At 48.7% G+C, this 15,055-nt stretch overlaps 1 protein-coding gene across 1 annotated transcript in view; it reads right to left on the reverse strand.

Annotated features, from left to right (window-relative positions):
- The window catches only part of TLL2 (tolloid like 2), a 122,952-nt gene that overhangs the window by 23,233 nt on the left and 84,664 nt on the right, over positions 1-15,055 (reverse strand). The window contains exons 9-11 of the mRNA XM_042908867.1: positions 12,698-12,813; positions 7,280-7,382; positions 307-423 (exon numbers count right to left, since the gene is read on the reverse strand). Of these exons, the coding sequence (XP_042764801.1) occupies positions 307-423; positions 7,280-7,382; positions 12,698-12,813 (336 nt within the window). The remainder of the gene's footprint in view (positions 1-306; positions 424-7,279; positions 7,383-12,697; positions 12,814-15,055) is intronic.

Here is a 15,055-nt window from a genome sequence, read left to right on the forward strand (position 1 = left end):
AGAGGTCAGGTTCTTTTCTCGGGCTCACACAGCTATTCAGAGGCTGCTTTCATTTCCCCAGGGCTCTACACCAGGGACACGCTCCCCAGCCCCACTGGAGTGGAGTCCAGCGGGTGGTAACAGGTGGACGACACCTGTCGTGACGTGAGCACAGCTGCGGACCTGGGGATCCTCAGCCCGGCCCCTGCGGTGGTTGTCCCTACCCCCCACGGCTCTGGCGGCTGCCACGCGTGCGTGGGTGCAAGAGGGACAGCGGGCCGCGTGGGAAGGTCAGAGGTGGAACAGAGCCCCCTGCCGTGAACAAACCTTCGTACACCGCGAAGAAACCCTTGCCCAAGGTGCTGCTGCTGCTCCGGAACTCCACCCAGAGCCGGCTGTCCGTGGAGGTGAGGGGCTCCGGGGCCCTGTCACCACAAAACCTGCCTGGGAAGTGGAGAAGACCGGTCAGGCCGCCGGCAGGGCGGGAAGCAGCTCCTTACAGACACGAGGCCGCGTTTCTCCAAACGTCCTCAAGGTGAGCGGTAACCCTAGCTGTGGCGATTCTCCTGCAGCACATGCAGGAGTCACAGATGGAAGGAAGCAGTCACCCGGCCTGTGCGTCCCCCTTCAGGCTGACTTCAAGAGAATGCCAGACTCCAATCAATCCAAGTCCCCGGAGTGTAGCTCAGGCACCCCTCCTCTGCCAGGTGGGTCCCGCCCAGGTGCTGAAGGTGTGGCGGATAATGGTCCGAGACAGTGATGAGCCTTTCCTCCCCTGGTGTCTCCCAAAGAGCATATATGGCCCTTCTTTGGGGGCAGAGCATGCCTTTAGGAAGACATTCTGCTTTCCTCGCCCCAGAGAAGAGATGCCAGAGAACACATGACAAAAAAAAAAAAAAAAAAAAAAAAAAAAAAAAAAAATCAAATCTTCTTGGCTTTTGAACTTCCCAAGCCCAGTCACAATTACTAAGACTTGGGAGAACACACGATGTGTAAGAGCACATGTTTCCATCCTGGTAGTCTTAGAAAGATTCCTAAAATAGATGAGTGAGGGAACTAGGGAGGAGAGGGTTAGAGAGGGCACAAGGGATGCTTTGGAAGGACCCTGTGCCCTGTCCCACCTTGAGCTAAGATCCTTGATGGAAAAGGATGATAGAGACCTCAAGTGGGTTTGAGGGTCTGGGAGAAGGACAGGACTGCGCCCCCAGTCCCTGGGCAGAGCCTGGAAGGGCGACAAGATCTTTGATCCCCATGCCCCACCGGGGGTCAGAACGGGAGTGTGTACATGGCTCATCCAGACATTAGGCCAGGAGACAGGCATGCAGAGTTCTTCAGGCAAAGGGATATGGAAGTGAACTTCCCATAGTCCAGAGGATGTGGGGAGCCATAGGACATCACCCACTGAATGTCTTCTAGGGAGACATGGACTTGGCACCAGTCTGAACTGGCCTAGAATTGAGACAAGAAGGAGGCACAGCAGCCACTGAGGATTCTTTGCTCAGATAGAGGACCGGAGACCAGACAGGCATGAGGACGCTCAGCGATGCCAACTGAGATGGCAAAACGCATGCCCCCCCCCGCCACCGTGCCGTGGCACATGTATACACCCCTTACTGGCACCCCCACCTCAGGGGAAGAGAACACAAACTGACCAAAATTAATTTCCCCTACCTGATAGAGAGGGGCTCATAATTGCCGTTGAAATTCTGCTATTGAAAAATACAAATACATGTGTATTTCTCTGACACTTGGGTATGAGTCTGATACTTGGATCGAAGAGGCGGAAGGCCATGACTTCCCAATGTACGGTAATCTTTGGCCCTATAATTCCCAATGTCGTGTAAAGATGGCAGCCATGGCAAGGGTGGGGATGGGAACAGGGTGCGACATGGGCTGGGTTGTACTGATCAGTTCACAACACAGACCAGTCAAGGTCTATTTGGACTGGAAGCCATGGTTCTCTCAAGCACCAACTGCGTAGGTCGCTCAAAAATCCATCTGATATGGGGGAAATGGGAGGCCGTGCCTGTTAACGAGTATGGGTTTTCTTTTGGGTGATAAAAATGTTCTACACTTGATTACGGTGATGGTTGGTTGCACAACTCTGTGAGCATACTAAAACTCATTGACCTGTACACTTTAAATGGTGAATCATATAGTATGTGATTGATATCTCGATATTTTTTATGTCTATTCAACAGATATTTAGCGGGCGCTCTCTTACTGCCAGCACCATATGAAGCACTGCATCAACCACTTGAAGTTATAATTCTGCTTTGCCCTTCTGAGAAATGGGGGAGTGAGGTTGAGGGAGGAATAAAGGCTACGATGGATGTTTCCTGATGGCCAACTGTGGACACGTTCTTTGGGGAGACTTGGGGTAGAAGTTGCTAATCTCCTTCTGCTTCCTTCCGATTCTGGCCACCTGCAGCTTTTTGGATTTGATGAGCTTAATATCAAGTGAGATGAGCTGAGACTTCTGCCAAGAATTTGGCAAGGAAAACTCCATCAGAAGCCTATAAATTTTCAGTAATGGTTACTCTGGCATGGCCAATTAGTGTCAATTAATTCTTGGAAAACAACACATAAGCATGGGCAAGTAAGTACTGCTTACCAGTGAGGAGACAGAGCTGCTGAACAGCAGTTAAACAATATGGGATCACAAAAGGAATTCCTTCTTGACCAAACTGACTTTCAAGTCCAAATTTCTCCTTTTAAAACCCCAGCTGTCACAGCCACTGGGGACTGTTTCCAAAAAAGAGAAGAACTTCCCACGTCTGCCTTGCTGCCTAAGAACGTAACTGGATGAGATGAACCACCCACGGCTGGGCCACAGGACAATCTGGGTCTACTCACTCACTACTCTGGAGGGGGTTGGAATCACTGCTTTGGCAAAGCCAGGCTTGGTGGGGTAAGTTACAAATATTCCTAAGTAACTTCTCTCCCCAAATCACCTTGTAATTCTCACCTAGAACCCTTTACTTTGTCCCCTGCCCATTTCCTTAATATTCTTATCTTCGCCATAACGGTCCCGATGAAAGCCCCTTTTTACTGAGCATGACCCTCTCCCCAGCGCTTTGCGTGGATGATCTAACTGCTTCCCCCTACCCTCTGAATTAGGGACTGTTTATTATTCATCTCATATATGGGCAAACTGAGGGTTGAAGAATTTGAGTCGAGTTACATTCAATTTGAGTGATACTCAAAGTTGCAAGTGAAGCAGGATTTGAACCTTGGCAGTCTGAGCCCTTGACCTTCATCATCAATTTCATCTTCTTCATCACCACTGCCACCATCATCAAGAGGAACTTATCGGTTAAGGTGTGATTCTGAACACTGTACACTTTTGGGTAAACAGACATGAAATATGCTGTCTGGGAATGTAAACATCATTCCCAGTTTAGACACGGACACTTAGAAATGATAGATCAAAGCCTCCAACCATAAAGCAAGTCTGTGGTGACGCCGGGCTTGGCTGTTTGACTCACGCTGTCATTTCTGCTCACTTGAGAGGCTGCCCCTGCCCAGGGAGCCCCGGTGGTAGGGCCACGCGACACTGATTGGCCAGCCTGGCCTTTCTGAACCTCCCTCCCCACTTCAGGGAAAGGGGGAAAAAGGGCTTTTGTGTGCAGTGAGGTGGTACAGAATACTCAAAGACAGTTCTGCATACAAAAGTGCATTGTCAGAGTAATTCCTCCTGCAGAAATAAGGCAGGGGAATCCAATTAGCAGGACAGTATTTAAAATCACTGGGTAAATTCTCTCTGCGGCCACGTTCCTCCCCACTTCAGGTGCAATCTCATAAGTAACCCCTGAAACTGAAAACTCAGTTTGATAGCTCTAACTGGCCATGACATGCTCTCATTCTACTTACATTTCTCTTTAATCACTTTGTGAAAAAGTGGGACCCAAACAGCCCCTTTCCAAGAAAACTAACAGGCTGGGGAGAAACTGGACTCAGAAAAGGTGTCAAATTCCTCAGCGGAATCTGGTTCCCGGCTTTGGAGGAGGAGTTTAATAAGGATATCAAGAAGAGGAAATGCAGATGAGGACACTACAAGTGGGCTCCACGGGGAGTCATAAAGGGTTCATTCATAAAAAGTTATGCATCCATTATGCCTGGGTTTTCACACACTGCCCTGGGAAAATATGCAACGCACAGTTTTTCAGAGCAAGATGCATACTTTCACAATCCGCCCTAATCCGCTCTCCCTCCTGCCAAAGGGGCATTGACCTGCCTCCTCCCAGCAGATTTCATGGCACTGACCCCTCCCAGGGACCAGTTCGGCCCACACAATGCACTTGTTCCAAACACAGAAGTGCACTAACGGCTGCATTTGGAAACATCAGAGCAGGCCAAATAGTTGGCAGAGGAGAATTCCCGCAAACGAAGAATGACGGTTACAGGCACCGGGCCATGCCTTGGCTGTGGCACTCACACACACACACACACACACACACACACACTGCGAAAGTGTGTAAAATATGAGCCCCCAAAATAACCCAAACAAAACAAACCATCACCGACAACAAAGAGTGGCCAAAAGCCCATCTAATCAATGAAAGTGTAGCCAGGATCTGTAGTGAGAAAATTCTTGTTTCAAGTTCAAGAAAACGAAATCACTGGAAATTCGTCTGCGAGTGCCCAGTCTCAGGAACGTGTCTCAGCCCTCTCTAGGGAACTTCAGTAACTGAGAGCTTCCTTCTCCTGAACCCTCCGAGTCTACTGCGTTCCTGGCGGGGTTTAGGGTTGCCAGATTTCGCAAACAAAAGTAGAGGAAAGCCAGTTAAATTTGAATTTCATATAAACAATGAATCATGCATTTTATCTGACAGTCCTACGGGGATACCCTTCTCAGATTCAGCAGTCCCCAGTCCCCACTCCCCAGGACCAGGGCATCTGAGTTCTGGTCTGATCTCATCTGCTAGCCGGCTGTGTGGACTTAGCAAGTTGGTCCACACTCGTGGAGCGTGTGCTCTCCTGGTGAAGGTGTGGGATAAGGGACTCTAAGATCCCTGCCAGGTTAAGGGGTCTGTGATTCCATGTTGTCATCCCAAATCCTCCCACACAGCCCCTTGAATTATCTTAATTATAAAATTCTACCCGAGTGCATTCTTGTAAAAGATGTAGAACAATCCAGAAGTATACAAACCAAACCATTTCCGGGCTTCCTTTCTCAGAGGTAAACACCGTCCCCCTTGCGGTCCCTTCTCTATGTGTGCTGTATTAAACAAGTGCACACGCACATACACACGCACATACACACGCACATACACACGCACATACACTTACAGGGAAGCAGGAGCATTTCCTGACCCAACACATGGGGATTCTGACTCGGTAGTTTCCCAGGGATCTGTATTCACAGAAATCTGCCCAGCAGATGCTGATGTTCAGCCAGGTTCGGGAACCTCTGCTACCCAGAATGCCCTGCTCTCTCTCTCTCTCTCTCTCTCCCCCACACACACCCAACACCCCCCGCCACACCCAATCAGAGCTACCTGTAAAGCCACGCCTCCTTCTGGCTGCTGGCATACCCCGCATCTGCTCACAATAGAGAGGAAGCAGGAGTGCAGGACAGGCAGCCTCCACCCTGCCATCGGGTGACAAAACCCATTTGTCCTACAATATACACGCTTGTGTCCATGGTTGGCTTGCCTACCTAGGCTGTGCGCTCCCCGACTGATTCCTCCTAATGGGGGTAACCTGGTACCCCTACTCAGAGCCTGCTTTCTTCAGCACGAGTAGACACAACTTCCTATCCATCTGTAGCTCTGGAAATTTCCACTCGTGGTCCTCTGGATAGAAGGGGCGTGTGTGCTATTCCCAATGAAAGCTGGCCTGGCTGAGACCTTGTGGCCATACAGAGCCTGGTGTCTGCCAGGCCCCTCAGACCTTCTGCTCCCATCTCTTCCGACCTACCCGGAATCTGATGTGAAGTCAGACTCGGTCTGGCCGTTTAACTCCCCAACTTAGCTCTCCCCCTTCCCTCCTGTTTCCATCTCTGGTCTGCTGTCCCAACAGCAGCTCACGCCCAGGCCAGCCATTCACAGCATAACCAGTGTGGCTGTTCTGCCCACATGAGGATATGCCAGGGACAAAGATCTCACTGAGGGCTTAGCCTTGGCAACCCGGAAGCTCACCTGGGACTGCTCTAAAAATGAGAACAGCCCCACTATCAGCCAAAACCCTTCCATCCGGCTCCTTGCAAATCTGCTTCTCTCTCTGGCTCCACCATGGCTGTCATTTCTGAGTGAGATGAGTCCCTCTGTCCATTCCCAGGACACCGATGCCATAGGCTCTCTATACACTGGTCTTTCTGGGTCACCCACGGGACATTGCTCTTCTGTAACCAGTCCTCAATGAACTGACCTTTCATCTTATGCCACCTGCCCACAGCCTCCCACTGAAAGGTCTAAGCTGCCTTTTCACGTATGAGTTCATGCACCGTGCATCTCCCAGAAAGGATACATGCTTACTGTAGAAAAATTAGAAAATATAGCTAAACCAGGAACACAGAATAAATTTTTAAAAATATACTCCATCATCCTGAAATAACCACTGTTATTTATTTACGCCTATAATTCCACTTGATATTTATACTGTAGATCACAAAATGGCTTCCTCCAGTTGAATCCAACCTACACATGTTTTAAATAATTTTGTTTTGAATAATCTGGGTCAAGATATTCACTGTCCACTCCGCCACACTCCCCACCACTCCTTATTTTAGTATGCCGACCCCATCTTACTCAGGTGTGCCTTATTTCCAAGGGCATCTGAGTTTGCAAAGCCTGCAAAATATACATATGAAGGTATTTTTATGAAAGTGGAATCCAACGGCATTTTCCAGTTGGGAACACCTTTTTGTGAAACGATGCACAGCGAACACCTTTCTGTATCAATAAGTAGTCACCTCCAACTTTATTTTTAGTGGCTGGATAGTTTTCCACTGGAAAGATGTGTCGCCAGTGCCTCAGCTAACCCCTACTGGTGAACATTTAAATTGTTTTCCATTTTTCCCGCTCCAGTGAACATCCCCATCGCTAGAACTTTGCACACTTCCTTCATTGGTTCTTTAGGATAAATTCCAAGAAGTAGAACTGCCGGGTTGAAGGGCGGTCTCAGTCCTAGAAGCTTTTAACGCGTGCTGCCAGGTGGAGTGTTCAGAGTTTTACAACGACACGGGCTCTTGAGAGCTTCCTGTGACTGCTGTCAGGACGGGCCCCTCCGCACATTAACAGCGTCCCACAGAACAAGCCGATCACCCCTCTCCCAGGGCTTTCTAAAGTCAACTCACCCAACAGGGGGGCTTTTCTCCAGTAACCATCCCGGACCTCCACATAGTCATACCAGCACAGGCGGCTTTTAAACAAATCCATGGAGGTGAAGGTTAGGACGATCTGTAAAGAGTTACCGGAAAAGTGAGTTGTGGCCGTGGAGCCCGAGGAGTTTTGAAGATACATCTTGCATGCCAGTGTTCTCACATTACCCGTTAGCATACAGCGCTCTGAGACCACAGAAGGAATGTCCTCACGAGGACACACTCACAGGAAACCTTGTGACATTAAATAATAAACCGTAAGCAGGATGGGGAGTAAACAGAGGAGATGGGTCCTCTGGTTCTGTCTGGGGAATAGCTGGAGCTTTTGAAGTCACTAGGTGGTTTATAGAAAACAGGATGCATTAAAAAGATGGGCCAGGATGCCTTGAGACTGGGGATTTAGAAGGAGGTAAGGGGTCAGTGAAGTTGAGATACGGAAAGATCTTATAACATCATCAATCATTCCAAAGGGCCTGGGGTTAGCCTGAGTACATCTGAGCACCACTGTGAGCAGTGTCCCCTCGGCCATGACCTCACTCTCAAATAGCCTTCTTATAGTTAGTCTGTTCGTTCGTTCGTTCGTTCATTCATTCATCTCACCGTTGTTAGCTGAACACCTACTATGTGCCTGTCTGTGTTGGCTGATTGAGATAGAAAGATCAGCAAGACAGGGTTCTTGCCTTTAGGGAGCTCAGAGAGCACAGATGCGTCAGGCCAATTAGAGCACTCTTGAAAAAAATGTTGAAAAGAGACGGATGGACAGAAAAGGGAATTCTGTAGCCCCAAGGAGGGAGACATAAATGCTGCCTGGTGATACTGGAAAAGGCGTCTCAGAAGAGGTGGCATTTAACCTAAGGGGAATAGGGGCCCAGCGGACAGAGACAGGACAAGAGGGCGTTTTGGTGAGAGGGACTGACATGAATGAAGGCAAGGAGACGTCTGGGGAACGGTACTGTACATCAGAGCAGGTTGTGGTTTGTGTGTCTGGAATGAAGAGGCAGGGGGGTGAGGAGGAGTGAAGGCCAGGGAGCTGGGGCTTCAGATGGACTAGGAAAGAGGTTTCAGCTCTTCATGGACATGGTGAGCCCATTCAGTGGATGCCCCCATCCACAAAGAGTGGAGGGAGTTGAGTGGCCCTGTGGACTCAGCACACAGGTGCTGTTCCCACAAACCTGCCACCCTTCCAGCTTGGGGCGTCCCTGACAGATGGCCCAGAGCAGAGCTCAGGCGTGCCCCCCCTTCACCCCCATCAAGCCCCGCCATGTAGGGTGTCCGCACCATGTCTGCTGTGCTCAGAGTGTCCCTGCTCCATCATTTCTCAGCTCTTTTCGCTCACTGGGGCCCCACCCTGGCTGCTGCAGCACTGACCCTGTGCCTTAGCCCATTCGGGGCCCTCATCCTTAGCCAGTTCATCTCTCTCCCCCATCCACCGGCCACTTTCTTTCACATTTAGACAGCCCCAGGTCCCTCTGTCTCTAAGCAAACCCCCTAGGCTGGAGGGCTGCAGGTCAAAGGTTCCGGTGCCCTCCCAGCCAAATTGAAAGGACTGTTATTTATGGGCTCTGTTCTCCGTGGCCCCTCTGCTTTGAACCTCCTGTCTCTGGGTTTCACCACACCTGCCCTCTCCCCGCTCTCTGGCCTCAGCTGGCTCCTGTCCTCCCTGCTCCCCAGGGACTGTGAGAGCACCTCAAAATGGCATTTCCCTTCCAGCTTCCCTGTCCCTAAGTGGCACCAGTCAGCCAGGTGCAACCCTTTGCGCTTATCTCCACTTCGCCCTATTGTTTACCCCCTATGCCCACAGACGTTCTTCCCTTAACTTGTCTGTGTCCCCTGCTGCAAGCCAGTCTCACTGCCCCTTCAACACCGCTGCCTGTGTTGTACCTGCGGAGAGGATTCCTGAACTCCTCCCTGCCGTGCCCTGAGCCATTCTTCACAGTAGGGCTTCTAGATCCATCCTGCACTAGCATCTCATATTTATTAAACCTCTCCTACTCTCAGAAAACTTCAGTAGCTCCCCATGCCCTCATCTCATAAATTAACCTCTCTGCTTACCTTCCAGAGACCCCAGAGTCCATCCTATGGGACCTCATTTCCCAATGTGCGTTGGCATATCCATGCTAATGGAACCTTCCCCAGGCCCAGCTCAGGGCTTTCTGCCTCCTCCCGGAGTCCCTCTCTGACTGCCAAAATGGACATGGCCTTTCCCTCCTTGGGACTCCCCCCTCTCCCTTTCATAGTGACTGCAGGGCAGGTGTTTTTAGAATCAGGAAGATCTGGATACCTCAGCTCTATCACTCACTAGCTCTGGGATCTTGGGAAAATACTTGCCCATTTAGATCTTTAGTTTCCTTATCTGCGAAACAACGTGCACACCATTGGTTACCGAGGGGGCTGCATGAGAAACTGTATACTGAGTGTATAATGAGGTCTGACACATAATAGGCACTCAATAAAGGCACTTTTAAAGAATCAGGCCTTACTGAGTGTATACTTAGTGCACCACAAACCAGACACACTAAGTGCTCTTCACAGGCTTCCTGTCTTAATTAGCCTTGCGAGTTTCTCCCCGAGCTTCCTTTGGGCCAATCCCTCCCAATGTTCGGGTCTCAGGACAAGTAGCACCTTCTTCCACAAAACCCTCTGATCTCCTATGAAATGAAGAGGCAGTACCAGAAAATAACAGGCCAGCCCACCTCCTGTATTGTACAGTGTGTGTGTGTGTGTGTGTGTGTGTGATGTCACTCTTCTTTCAAACTAGACCAGTGGTTCTTAACCCTGCTCATGAATTAGTACCACCTCAGAAGTTTAAAAAATACTGCCCCTTCTTCAATTAAATCAGACTCCCTAGAGGTAAGGAGGGACCTTAACTAAACTCTAAGTCTCTTGAAGACAGGGACTGTAAATTAGATTTCTTTTGTATGTCTCACAGAGTTCACGTTCAGGCAGAGGACTCAGCAATATTTACTAGCCGGTTGTAATATAATTACTTAGCTTTTTAAATTCTTCAGAAAGAAAATGTTATTACAACTTCCTTGGTAACACATTCAGGATCAAAATGAATGGGGTAATTATTCAGGTTAATTACTTTAAATATGTTAGGGAACCATAAAGACCATAGGGGAAGAGGTGATAAACAAGAGGTGATACTTGAACCAATCAAGTTTGCTAATTACTAGCAGCTCTGGGGAAGGCTGGGAGAAGCAGAAATGGAAATAATTGGTACAGGAATTTCAATGAGGTATATTCTCTCTGCCCCCCAGTTAGCAGTAATAATTAAGACTTGATGAGTCTTATATAGTTCAAACATATCACATAGCCTCTGCTATTTAGGGAAATTCAACAATTTGGGGCTTTCTGGATCACTTCCTCCTCCTCCTCCTCCTCCTCCTCCTCCTTCCTTCCTTCCCCTCCTTCTCATTAATGCCTCCATCAGGCACAGGAACAGAACATGCACCTGAGGAAGACAAATCTGCAGTCTCTCAGGCTCAAGATGACAACCACACTGTCCTAAATTCTTAGAGCCCAGAGGAAGACTTGTACATGTGGGTATTGTACGTGAAAATATACACACGTGAGCATGTGTGTGTGAATGCATGTTCAAATGCCTATTAGCCTGACCCCTTTGTGGAATAGTATAGGATGATGGCTAAGCATCCAGCTTCTCACCTGGATTCAAATTCCAACTTTGCCACAAACTGAGTAGCCTTAGGCAAGTCCCTTTCCTTACCTGAAAAACTAATGTGGGAATAGCACCTATCACACGAAGTTGTGAGGATTAAAAGATAATCCACATAATATGCTGAGAATAGAACGCAGCCCATAGAAAACATTTAAAGGGATGCTTTTTAAAGTTATGAATTAGGCATACCTGAGGATTGGCTACAAGCACCTAACAATCCATCACCCCACAACACAGTTGCAGATTTCTCACTTGGCCACCCACCCACTCACATGCCCATTCAACAAATACTTTTTGTGTGTCTATGTGCCAGGGGCTCTGTTGGGTGGCTGGAGACCTAGGGGTGAACAGTCTCTGTTCTCAATGAGTTTAGGGTCTTAGAAGGCAGACAGCCCAATAAACCAGCAGTCACGATATTGTGGAATAAGTTATGGCAGGTATGACTAGAGGGAGTTAGGAACACGGGATAGAGGGGGCATCTCTAAGACAGCTGCACTTAGTCTGAGACAATCTGAAAAACCCTTAGATTTGTAGGGAGGCGTAGTAAACACACACACACACACACACACACACACACACACACACACACACGTTTCAGGAATGCAGAAGCCCCAGTTCCCAGTTCTATATTTTACTGTGAATTTGGTCAATTTTTAAAAATGTCTGAGCCTTGGTCAGCTGAGTGGCTCAGTCAGTTGAATGTCCGACCCTTGATTTTGGCTCAGGTCATGATCTCATGGTCATGAGATCAAGCTCCGTGCTGAGCATGGAGCTTTCTTAAGATTCACTCTCTCCCTTTCTTTCTCCCTCTGTGCCTCCCCCACTCACTGTGCTCTCTCTCTCTAAACAAGAAAAATGTCTGAGCCTCAAATTCCCTATCCATATAATGGATATCAGGAGATGCATGTGTGGTAGGGTTGAGAACATACCACCCTTGGACCAGGACGAAAGAGGCCTCTGTCCTGACCCAGCTCTAGGGGGAATATAGAGGGTATCATGGAATCTTCCGACCCAAATGCTTGTGCTCACTCAGAGCGTGCATAGCTCCTAGACCTAACTCCAGGTGCCCTGGATCCTGGAGTCCCCCGTCCAAATAGCCCCGAGCGCCCTTCCAGAACATGCAGAGATCTCTGCCCTGAATCCACCCTCCCGAGGGCAGACAGCACACCTAACCAGTCCACTTCTGCTGGAGGGGCAGCCAAAGAATAGCTGTTTGCAAGGTAGGAGTGCAGAATGTTCAGGAGCGTGGGCTGGAGTTTCGCCACGGCTGCTCCTGAGATGAAACCGGGGGCTGAGAAGAGAAGGAGGGGCCAGCTGTGGGTTGAGGGCTAGCTTGCCCCATATTGCTACCTTCCAGAACAGCATTCTGAGGTGTCGAGGAACCCTACACTGGACCCTCGCCTTCCGAGGCATTCTGATGGTGTATTTACCAGGGGAGAAGGACACAGTCTACTTTGATTTACAGACTGTGCGCTTGATTTACAACTCATGTGGACTTTTGGCTTAGAGGCCTCCATTTGTATGGGTGATCCTGGTTGAAAGAAAAAAATAATAAAGAATTAAGAAATAAAGAACTAAAGAATGTTAAGCAAGCTAGCACAGCACCTGGGTGCTCACAGCAGCTGCTATTACTACGGTTAATAATAGTACAATCCCCCACACCTCACACAACCCAAAGAAAGCTACGTCATTTCCTGAGGTGGTTTCACACCTACCTTTTCCCCTGGAGTGACCGATATCCTCCAGACACAGTGGGAATAAGAAGGATAGCCATTTGGGAAACCAGGTGCGGAAAAGTTTCCTGTTGTGTCCTGCAGGGTCTCCCCACACGCTGTGCAAGCAAAACAACAACTGTGATTCTGGCCCACACACTCCCCACCTAAGCAGCTCCCTGCACCAGGCCACTGAGAAAACACACCGCTTGACCAGCCAAAGCCCTCGGAACGCATTGGCGAGAAACCGGTCGGGCAGATTGATGATGTTTTCTGGCTAATAAAAGTGAAAATAGGGTCCGGGACGAGAACGTAATACCCAGGCGTTTCTTCTGAGGTTCCCAGGATATGGTGGGCAAGTTTCCCAGCCTTGCTGGGCCTTAGTTTTCTTACCTGTAAAATGGACAAGACCTGCCTGGAGGGTTAATGAAATGGCACATAGTGAGTGGTCCACACATAGCAGCCATTATATTATGACTGACAGGGGCGCCTGGGTGGCTCAGTCAGTTAAGCCTCCGACTTTGGCTCAGGTCATGATCTCATGGTCTGTGAATTCGAGCCCCGCGTCAGGCTCTGTGCTGACAGCTCAGAGCCTGGAGCTTGCTTTGGATTCTGTGTCTCCCTTTTTCTCTGCTCCCCCGTGCGCCCCCCCCCCCCCCCGGCTCCTGCTCTCTCTCTCTCTCTTTCTCTCTCAAAAATAAATAATAAACATTAAAAATATTTTTTTTTAAAGTACAAATAGGTGAAGTGACAAGAAAAAGAAAACACTTTGAAACACATTTCAGGTATTAGTTTGAATCTGGCCTCTTCTTTTTTTGCTACCTATTTCTGAACGAGCAACCAAATAAATAGTCAAGAAAACAGAAAAATGACCAGAGGTATGGGAAGCTGGGCTACTCTACAGTAGACCATCCCACCTTTGAATGTTGGAGGGTTGTCTGGTCCTAAGTCTAGAACCTAGTTCTTACGTATGTGAAAAATATTTCATCCAATTTGTCCTTAAAAAGGAAGTATCTGTAGGAGTAAGCTCAGGACCCGCGGGTTCCTTACCTCCTGCCCCCTCCTGATTCCAAACCCAAACCCCTCCTCCTATGGGGTTACCCCAAAGTGTGGAAACATATGCATCTCTTCCTACATGCAATTCACCCTCCACTTGACAACTACCCCCCCTTTCAGTTACTACTTGAAATTACTGGAAGCTGCAGTTTTGGAGCCACAGGAAGGAATACTGAAGAGAGGCCCGTCATCAGTCTCAGGAAATCCTGGATATTGGGGCTTCGATATCATGTTACTGAACAACTGCCAGGCATCATGAGGATTATGCCCGGCAGTCAACACCCCCAAGGGTTCCATGGAAATTATTTTAGAATAATCATCAACATTCTGCAAGAATAGATGCATTACTATATGGCTCCATGGTATTTACCAGCTGCCTCGGATCCTTTTGGGAAGTAAGAGCCATATACATTATAACTAAATAAATACTATGGCATTTCCCAGGGAATGCTATAAGGTTTCTCTTTCAATTCAGCAAGGTTATATGATACGTGTGACCTGCATTTCAGCCCTAACACACCCCCAGATGACTAATAGCTGGATGGACATATTTCTTAGAGTTTTGTGATGGACCAAACCCCACCCGGCCCTTTGCGTGCCCTGTGATCCCACTTAGCAGGGCAATGGGATAGCCTAGGTTTTCTAATATGGCGCCTATTTTGAACATTCTGTCCCATGATCAGACCGTGTGTCTGGTCTGGGGCATTTGGAAAATGTTACTGGACCTGTTAGCAATGAATTTCCTTCTTCCTCCCCAAAGTGCTGAATTGAATTCTCTCCGCTCAGTGGTAAAAACCTGGCTGCTCTAACTAATGCTTTGCACTGAAGCTCAACAACTTAAAGGGTCAGTGTGAGCTCACTTCCAGGGCCGCAGGCTGGGGGAGGTGGTGGTGATGCTGAACCAAGGGTATGGAAGGCAAAGAGGGCAGATTCAAGAGGAGGGGCCTTGCGGATGAGCAGAGAAACAGACGTCTCCTCAGACCCTGGTGTACTGTCCAGTCTTTGCTGGCAGATTTCTAGCCGATGACCAGAACCCTAGGAAGCCCCCAAGACCATAGACGTAACCTCATTTACAGCACTGAGTATTTGGGAAGCTGACTCCCACCCTCCTTCATTCACTGTCTTCCTGCAAAACCCTTGGTTTTTGTTTTGCCAAACCCACATCCCCTATTCCCACAGGAAGGAGAGGAGATTTTGTAGTTACAGGGTACGCACTGCATCGGGCCCCCATTCACTGTTGTTCCACTATCCTTCTTCCTCTTCAGAATATCAGGCCTTTGCCAGAGAATTCTGAGGATTCTGACA

Source organism: Panthera leo, chromosome D2, assembly GCF_018350215.1.
Source record: "Panthera leo isolate Ple1 chromosome D2, P.leo_Ple1_pat1.1, whole genome shotgun sequence".
NCBI classification, from domain to species: domain Eukaryota; kingdom Metazoa; phylum Chordata; class Mammalia; order Carnivora; family Felidae; genus Panthera; species Panthera leo.